The sequence below is a fragment of the Alligator sinensis genome, unplaced genomic scaffold, assembly GCF_000455745.1.
Source record: "Alligator sinensis unplaced genomic scaffold, ASM45574v1 scaffold538_1, whole genome shotgun sequence".
Taxonomy (NCBI): domain Eukaryota; kingdom Metazoa; phylum Chordata; order Crocodylia; family Alligatoridae; genus Alligator; species Alligator sinensis.
In genome coordinates, this window is record NW_005842999.1 from 2,536 (window position 1) to 12,210 (window position 9,675).

Here is a 9,675-nt window from a genome sequence, read left to right on the forward strand (position 1 = left end):
CACGCTTTCCCTGGGTACCTGTGTCCCTGTGCAGCTCTGACCCCAGTGGGGAAATCAGCTTCTTCCAGGATGACTCAGGCTGTCCTCTGTCCTAAAGCCTGCTCCCCAGCAAACCTCAGCATCATTCCCCCTGCCTGGGGGAGAGGAGGGGCTGAACCTCCCCTCCACCCCACTCTCCTCCAACTTCTCTCCCAGCTTCTTTTCCCTCCCTCAGCTTTTTATGGCTCCATAGTAGCCAACCAGAGCCAGGGGTCCGCAATGGTGGGGCTCTGGTCACAGTTCAAATGCTCCAGTAAAAAAGCATGCATTTTGCACAGCACACCCTCCATTTGGAAAAGCCATTTCGCTCTCTGCAAACTTTTTGCCAACTTCCTTGCAAAGTTGTTAGGCACAGCTCCCCCACTCATCTTGCAGCCCAGCAAGCCTTTGCAGCTGTTAAATAAGTATTACTGTCAGGGAGGCTTGCATGCAGCCCTGTCCCCCTTGCCACTGGGTGGCAAGGGGAGCTGTGCAACTATGACTACAGCAAGGGCTGATTGGGAGGGCAAACCTCTGGTGTGCCCTTGCTCCTCCTCAGGTGTCCTGCAAGCAGCCCTGGCCATGCAAGTAGATTAACATCTGCCAGTGCCTTATGTGAAGCCCAAGGGACTAATACCACCGTGCTGGTAAGGAAAATGAATGGAGTTGCAAAAAATGAAAAACGGCAACACAGTATAAGACAGGGGTAGGCAATTATTTGGGTCCACAGGCCACATAAGCAGTTCTGGGGAGGTGTCATCAGCCAGTCAGCACCCCACTTCCCCCGCAACAGCCAGGAGCCTGCCCTGCAGCTCCTCCCCATCACTGCCAACAGCACACAGCCCCAACCATAGCTCACCCCAGGCCTGTTTTGGACCGCTCACCCATGCCAAGCAGTAACAGTGACAGTGACTGGGTAGAAGCTACTGCTCAGTTCAGGGGAAAGGTGTCCCCTTTGATTGACCACAGCCAGGCCCTCCTTGCTGCAGCTGGTTCTTCTCTGCCACCATCACCCTTGCCTCCAGGCCACCCAGCAAGGCAGTGCAAAGGATCTGCAGGGCCAGCTCCAGGCAGCTGCAGCAAGAAGAGCCCGGCAGTGGTGAAGGGCCACTTTTCTGCCCCAAGCAACAGCTTCTGCCTGGCTGCCACTGCTCAGCATGGGCGAGCGAGTCTAGAGTAGGCATGGGGCAGGCCAGGTCAGGACTGTGTGCGCCGGTTCTGGATGTTCCAGACCAGTGCTGAAGCACTGAACTTTGGCACCCAGGGCAAAGCCCACAGTGGCAGCCCACCCTCGCCTCATGCACAGATCTGGGGGCCACCTCCCCCCCTCCATGCTTGCTGGAAGTGCATGCAGGGCAGGAGCTGCCCTTCCTCCATCCCCGCACCCTCCAAATGAGCTGTTTGCAGCTCCACCCTGCACCCCAACTCAACTGGTCAGCACCTGTTGGCACCCCCTTTGCTTTGGCGCCAGGGTGGTTGCCCCACTCGCCAATCCCCTCCCTCTTGCTATGGCACTGTTCCCTGAGCTGAAATAAAAGAGGGTGCAGGGCAGGCTGGGGTTGGGGCTGTGTGTGCAGGTCCTCACTAGTACCACAGGGCTGGAGCCCTAGCCCTGCTGCATGCCTATGGGGAAGTGGGGTGCACCACAGGCCAGATGGTGCCTGGGCCAGGCGGAACTCAGGGATCTGCAATGGGCCAGACAAAGTCCCTCCATATTTTGCCCACCCCTGGTATAAGACACATCAGGCACAATGTACCTACTCCACAATGGCCTTTTTTTGTTTTGGTTTGGTTTTTTTGGAGAGTTTTATAATTGTGTATTGTGAATGGCTGTTGGTTTCTTGGTTTAGACATATCTTTAAGGGACTTCAATAATTTATTTCACCACTCTGTTTCTGTATCATCATCTTCATTTTACTAACTGGACAGTGTGTGCAAACTCACTGCTGCTTGTAAAACATTTTGAAATATTTATGTGGAAGGTTTTGTAAATAGCACCATGTATTACTACCAGAAAACATGGCTTTTGTTTTTTTGGGTACCATTACCACATTTCCTTGTTGGCCCCTTGTAAATTAGCAGCAATCACTGGTGTCAAATTATTTGTCAAAATTGTATTTGTTTTATTTTTGTATGTTCATTGATACACAGGCAGAGTAAGTTTGCAGCCTGCAGAGGGAGCAATAGAAATCATTCCTATTACTGCTTTAAAAATAAATCAGTGGATCATCTCTGGTTTTGTTAGTCTGAAATCCATCAAGACGTGGTTCTTTTTTCTCATTAGGAAGGCTCAGAAACACCCGCAAGTGCACATAATCATTCTCACCAACTTGAACCTAAAATACAAAGCAAATGGGGGAGTTAGGATCAAAGATAAAACAGCTAACAAAAGGATGACTTTACAAAGATACAGTACCGACTCTGAAGGATCATAACAATTTTGATTTATGCAAGTGCATTTTACCGATTGCTCACGGTATCCTTAAATATCCTGAACCCAATCTGCAGAAATGGTCTCATGTCACACCACATGTGTGACTAGGGACACCTGCAAGTCCTGGTGCTCAGGTTGTTGTAGAAGTAGAAATTGCTACCTTGGGTTTACAGAGCAAAATCCAAACTTTCCATAAGACGGCCAGCTTCTCTGTTATTGCTTGTACTGAATTTGGATCAGTTTTCACACTCCAAAATGTATCCTCCACACACTGTACTCAAGCTTCTGTTGTTTGCAGTTGTTGGCCTGGTGCTTCACACAAACTAACACAGGGTCAGACCCCAAAGGCAGTTTGCACTATGGCAAATTCTCGGTAGATGGGGAAAACTGAGTCGGAGATAACTGGCTGCTGGGATGGGGTAACTGACCCTCTTCTTATACATATGTTAACAGTGAAATAAAGACACAACTCTGAAAACAAGGGTCTATAGGAATATACATATACAGAGGTTGAGAACCTAAAGAAATCCAAAACCAATGTTGGGGACAATGTGAGCTTACAAAGAGATGAAGCAAGAGACAGCAGGTTCAGAGAGAGAGAGTTTTGTGCTCTGTTAGAATAGGCTCAGACAGAGGTGAGAGGAGGAAACAGGCTAACAAAGGATCAAACTAAAAGTGCTTCTTAAAGAGAAATGAGTTCCTGGATGAAAAGAGCAAAGGGTCTGTGGGCTCATTCAGAGGCAGGACCTGGCTCAGGAGGATGCAGAAAATGTGCACAAACCAGTGCTGCCCACAGAGGTTGAATCTGATATGACTGTTTGATCTTCAGAGAAGCCTGTATTCCATAGCATAAACCACACATGACTGGTGTCACCTTAGTCAGGGGGGGCATGTGCCAATCTCACTGACCGACGGGGGGTTCCTCCGCAGCCAATCATGCTGACTGGTAAGTGGTCGTGGCACTCCCAGAAGTGGCCGCAGCACTCCCAGAAGTGACTATGGCGCTTCATGCAGCACCCCCACTTCCTGGCCAGCGCTTACAGGGGGGGAACCGGTGCTCCCTCCTGCCCCATCAACTGGTCTGTCAGGGGGTGCACCAGTGCTCTCAGGGGGTGTATGTGCACCCCCGTGCACCCACTACGTGTTGCCACTGGCATGAACACAGTGACAACAAGAACAGTGAGCTCTTGCAGCTGCTCAACAAACCAGCCCTTGGTCAGCTATAGTCAGTAAGTACATGAAGGAACTGGCTACTTCAAAATAAGCCAGTCAGTACATATGCTGGAGGATATTCTCCCTTTTGAAGGATAAACTTAGATAAGTTCAAACACCAGAGCTAGAAGGAAGGGATTGTGTTTAGTTCATGTGAGAAAATGATACTGCCATATCCAGCCAGCCTCATTTAAATGAGTAATAATATTTCTTACCCATAGTTCTACTTCTGATGCTCTGTTGCTTTATTTGGAATTTACTCACTGGATGTATACATTATTACTATAACTATACATGACATGTCCCTCTCTAAGTGTGCTCACAGGTAGCAGGTTGTGTATTTTAGGAATGGGCTTCAAGGTAAAGGGCTCTGTCCTAAGGGGAAGGACTGTCCTTCAGCTCTGTCTCATTCTGGAGCTTTTGAAGCCTCCATGGAAAGACTGAGTGGTACTCCAGTAGGCTGGCTGTACTGGTAGTGGTGACAGAAGTGCCTGCACAGACCTGGTTAGACTAGCAATGGCTGGAACAGAGCTGGCATCTCAGAACCAAACTAAGCAGCTGCAAACCAGAGTAAAACCTTGGGTGGTGGCGGGGGGGCGGTGAAAACAGAGGAGGGGAGGAGAAAGCAAACAGATGGAGGAGACCCACTTCCAAGTGACTGGCCACCCCTAATGGAGCTATAGATAAACTAATATTGTTGCATCATTAGTTGTGGACTTAAAGAAGGTAGACCATTAAGGTTTAGAACAATGGTGTTGACCACCCTGGCAAAATAAGCAAAATCCATCCCCATATTGTTGATGGGTTTACATATACTTGTATTTCTTTTGTTTGTTTCCCTCCTCTTACCTCCTACCCCACCCCCCAAAATTTCTGCAAACATGGAACCAGGGAGTTATATTTTCCTTTTCTAGAGCCAAAAGTTGGCATACAACTCAGGCAGGGAATCTAGCCACATTCATCCATTTTCCAGGTACAAAAGGCAACAACCAGCAGGGTTATAATCAGAGCAGAAGGCCCCAGTTCCCATTCCATGTCTGTACACAGATAGTCGAAGGCACAGATGCATTTTGAAACAGGACATCACCATCAGCTTCAAGCACAGCTAGGACCAACTAATCCACATTTTTCAGGAATGGGTAGTCACTGCAAGTTGATGATATCTTTATGGATTTAGGGTAAATTTCTGTTTCAGGACTAAGTCCCTTCCTAGCAGAAAGATGCATTTATTCCTCAAAGTATTAGGCCTATAGTTTCACAAATGGTTGCCCAACCTTAGCCTCCTGGGGAAGAATTTTCAGAAGTTAGCTAAGGGGTTTCAAATCCCTTATTCTCCCCCCCCCCCAAGTTGCTGCTTTTGAAGTCCTTTAAATAAGTGACTCAATTTGTGTACTGATTTTGTGTATGTGTGTGTACATGTGTATTATATATGGACATATACATGCACATACTAATTTATCTTGTGTACTGATTTTGAATGTGTGTATAGACTTATGTATATAGACTCATATACTAGATGTGTGTGTGTGTGTGTGTGTGTGTGTGTGTGTGTGTGTGTGTGTGTATTACACAGACAAGTCTAGTTCCAGCAACCTATTTGCCTGTCTAATAGAAAAACTCCTCAATCTTGTAGTGGCACCCACATGCCCAAGAGGTTGTGTCCCAGGCCATTCAGGTACTGACACACCAGGAAGATGATATCCCTAGTCAGTTCCACTTTGTGGAGAAGTTCAGTTCCTGGGATGCAGCATTTCTTTATGGACTGAAACCCTGTCTCTCAAACAAGTAGCTTACTGAAGATACTGGAGCTAAGTCTACCCAGCGGACTCATTCCTAAAGGAGAACAGAAGGGGCCTAAGTCAGGAACGTGCAAGTTAACAATGGAGAAGGAGCACACTTGGCATTTGGCCCAACCATACAATCGCAACACCCCTCATTAAAAAAGTTTTCTAGTTTTTTTACTTGCAAAGGACCTTGGAAAATATGAGCTGACCTGTTATTCTGACAAGGACCTACAGCTGAGGTATACATTTGCAGCAGAAAGTTGAGGGGACATAAAAATCTGCATGCATACATTGTATTTAAAGCTGGCATTGGTATCTGAGAGGAATGCAAGAACCCTGCCCCAAATCTTCAGAATCCTCATCCCATCCGCTAGTCCCAAGCCTGGTCAGCAGATATGGGGCACAGGGCTCTGTTTCTTTTTAAGGTATAAAAAGATCTGGAATGAAGAGCAATTGTTTCACTGGTCCACTCCTGCCCATCTCCCCCCTCTCTCTTCCCAAAAAGATGCTAACACCAACTAAGAAGAATGGACCAAGTCAGGCAAGAGGATGGTCCCTTTGACAAGCCTAACATTTTATGATTCACACCTGAAAGAGTGGGACTAGTGCTTCATGAAGATTTAGATGAGAAAGTCAGAGCATCAGATTCTTAGCTTCCTGAGTCCTGCATGAACACTTCAGAATAGCTACCCAAGCACTAAGTCTAGACCCTGCATTAAAGTCATACTGAACCTTCCTCCCACAACATTTGCTCACTGCTTGACTGTTCTGCTCACTTCAAATAGTATCTGTGTTCTGCTTTAGTTTTTAGCCAGAACATATGGCAAAACCCCTGCTCTTCCATCTCACAACGTGTACTGACCTTGATGAAGTAGTTAGTCCCAGCAACCAACTGGGTTCTATATATTATGGCTTTAAAGACTGTATAGGTCTTGTCTGTTTTTGCTTCCAGCTGTGACTTCACCTGCAAGAAAAGAAAAAAGAAATAAGGTTTGGTGGCATAACATTTTTCATCGCATTAACTGCCTCCGTCCCTCTTTCTGTGGTCCTTGAAATAAGCACATTCAAATGTATCAACTGTTAGAATATGTTTTAAAATATGTTATATCTATGCTATGGTTATGCTTATGCTAAGCTGTTTTTAAATATATTTTCATTTTATAGCAAAAGAAGTGGTAAGGGGGGTGTATGTGTGCTATGGATATATGATTGATAGTTGGATGATTGCAACAGGTATTAGACAGACTGATACGAAGTATTTGAAGTAAACAGAGATAATCGTCACGATGAAGCGCAGGTGGTGGTCCAAGAATGTGGAGATGTTACAAATAAGAACTGAAAAAGAGACTGAAATGTAAAAACAATGTGTAATCAGTAACAGAGTCCAAAAGATGGGCTCAAGTGAAAAATTAAGCAGTGATTGGTGAAGGAGTCTCCAGGCATTGATCGAAGTCTGCCCCATGAAAATAAAAGGGCAGTGAAGGCTGAGCCCAAACATGCCTTAACCAGCAACACCAGCCTGCCCGCACGTCAAGAGCATTGAGGACGTGTAGAGGGTGCATATGCCCCTCCTGAGATTGGCGGTGCACCCCTTGCACCACCAACACTACCGACAGTGCCTGTGGGCAGTTGCCACTCACCACTCTCCCTCCCCCCTCCCCCACTGGTGGTGGCAGCATCTGCCACTGGTGATCACCGATCACTGCGGGCCACCACTGATGCTCCCAGCGGTGTCTGCGGGTGGTTGCCACCTCCCCCCCACCGCCGACACTGCTGCGGACACCTGTGGGACCTCCCCACTTGCCACCACCATGCTCCTACCGCCACCACCTACAGGTGGCCATCGTTCCCTGCCTCAGCCTCTGGGGGCACGTCATTCATGGTTGAGAGAATTGAAGCCGGCACCCCTCTCGACTGAACATCGCCTTGAAGAAGCCCGTGACTGGCCACTGTAGTGTGACTCCAAGTGCCGCAGATAGGTGACTTGGTGTGAATGAAATGTATGATGTGAATGAATAAAAGTGATTCTTATATAAGCTGCTACATTTGCCTCAGTTATCCATATATTGTGCAATAAACCTTGCCTTGCCAAACCCCCACATTGGTCATTTATCCAACAATATCTGTTGGAGAATTCAGGCAAACTGGGCAGCTATTGCATGGTATATAACATAATTGAGAGAGGAGAATTGAGAATTGTGGAGGAATACTGGTATAAGTATAGATTTGAGAACCCCTTTTAGTGCAAAAGGGGCGTATCCTAGAGTGGGAATAGAGGGATTACAGGGATTAGGAACTCTCGGATAAGACCAGGGGGATACCCACTTGGCAAGGAGAGTCAGGCAAGGTGCAGGAACAAGGAAAATGTTCAAGAAGAAATCTAATTCTAATTCTGAGAGGAAGGAATCGCCCTCCAAATGAGTACATAAAAAAGATATGTCCAGTCTCAGGAAAGAGATTATGAAAGGGGAAACTTCACCCTGGAAAGAGGATGTTTATTCTCCAGGATTTGTCCTCTTGGACTTAGAAAGTCAATTTTAAAAGTAATGTATGTGGGAAAAGCTGCCTATGCAGAGGCAGAGTGCCTTTCAAAGGAAAAAACTCAAAAGACTTCACAAACATCTTGTAGTGCCATTGTGAAATAAGGTAGTAGTATTTTCTCTGCTTTACAGGTCAGGAAATTTTAAAGGAAAAGAAGCCACAAGCAGGTAAAGTGGCCCACCCAGAGTGGCACAATGGGTTCATGCTTCAGGAGCAGAAAGCTGACCTTTGCTGTTGGCCTTCTCTGTCACTGCTGAAGCTTTACTAGTGTAAAGACTAATGCAGGGGAGTAAACACAGCACCATTCCCTAAGCAAGTTACTTCTAATCAGTAAGAGATGTGAATGTCAGATTTTAAAATAGGTTACAGTTTTATTGCAACTTGGCTGAGATGACTTAGTTAGGAATGATCCTGCCCTAAGCAGGTGGTTGGACTAGATGCCCTCCTGAGGTCCCTGTCTTTTCTATGATTCTATTTCCTAAGACTTCCTAGAATTCTCTTTACTTTAAAGAAACCTTTTGCTATACAGTGGAAGCCACTTAATTCATAGCCAGGTGATTCACAAGTTGCAATAGTAAGGGCACTTTACGTGCATGTCTGTTCAGCTGGAGTTCAGCAGCAGCAGTCCAGTGCCCCAATCAGTGCAGCGGTACCCTTGGAAATAAAAGCCACGGCAAACAGCTGGTGTATCTCAGGGGTCCGGCACATTTGTAGCTTTTACTGAAGAGCCTTTTATTAGTTGGAGCACAGCGGTGGTCCCATACAGCTTATCAGAAAAGTGGTGGCCTTGGGAAGAAAAGTCACAGCAAACAGCTAGAATATTTCAGCTCTGCATACCTCTGGTTACCTAGCAGGCCTTCATCATTGGAGACGCGTGAGGACCCTAACCCTGTGAAGTATCTGGTTTCTGAAGAATTTGGGTATATTAGTTTTTTTCATATCAATTGCAACTCACCTGATCAGCTATCTTCTGGACTTCTGGGGTGGCAGGCTCAGTAGGAGTTAACCCTCCATATCCAGCAGTCTCCATGGCGGCAAGTCACCTCTTTGGGCTGTCTGAAAATTCTGATGAAGAAGCACTAGAGCAAATGTGACTAGAGAATTGTCAACTCTCTCTTATATGGTCAAGCAGTCATATGACTTACACACATGGAGTTTACCATCACCAAATCGGAGAAGGGGAGACAAAGAGAAGACAGGTATAAAGAAAGTGTGTAAGATGTCATTATTAGTCATTGTAAAAAGGGAAAAATCACTTTAAATATCAGTGTGTGTAAAGTTTTCTGTGCTTCCAGGGGAGGCAGAAGACAAGCAGCCCCCAGCACTCCCTATTATGTACACTTTGTAAAGATAAGCCTCTCCCGTGGAGATCAGCGCAGGCAGGAATGAAAGCACTTGGCATTTGGCTGACCAGCTGGCACCTGTGCTGCCTGCAGGGGGTGCCACTGCCCTCTCCCCAGCCCTGCTCCTGGGAGGCAGCAGCACAAGGTGCTCATACCCCCTATCCCCTTCCCAAGTACCCCCAGGGGAATGCATACCCCCTGTTGACAACCCCTGTATTAACACATTACGTACTAAATAATAGGCCTGTGTGAGTCAGCAGAGATCTGATCCGGAGCTCCGGACTGGGTTTCCGCCTCGATCCAGCTGAAGCGGCTCTGAAGCCGCCTCGGAGATCAGGCCATA

General features: G+C 46.7%; 1 protein-coding gene across 1 annotated transcript; it reads right to left on the reverse strand.

Annotated features, from left to right (window-relative positions):
- Positions 1 to 2,162: 2,162 nt before the first annotated feature.
- On the reverse strand, positions 2,163 to 9,019 carry LOC102382348 (leukocyte cysteine proteinase inhibitor 1). Its single transcript, XM_006036680.2, has 3 exons — positions 8,945 to 9,019; positions 6,311 to 6,412; positions 2,163 to 2,354 (listed from the first exon to the last, which is right to left on the reverse strand). Exons 1-3 carry the CDS (start codon positions 9,017 to 9,019, stop codon positions 2,226 to 2,228), a joined length of 306 nt encoding a protein of 101 aa, XP_006036742.1. The 3' UTR covers positions 2,163 to 2,225.
- Between the last annotated feature and the right edge of the window lie 656 nt (positions 9,020 to 9,675).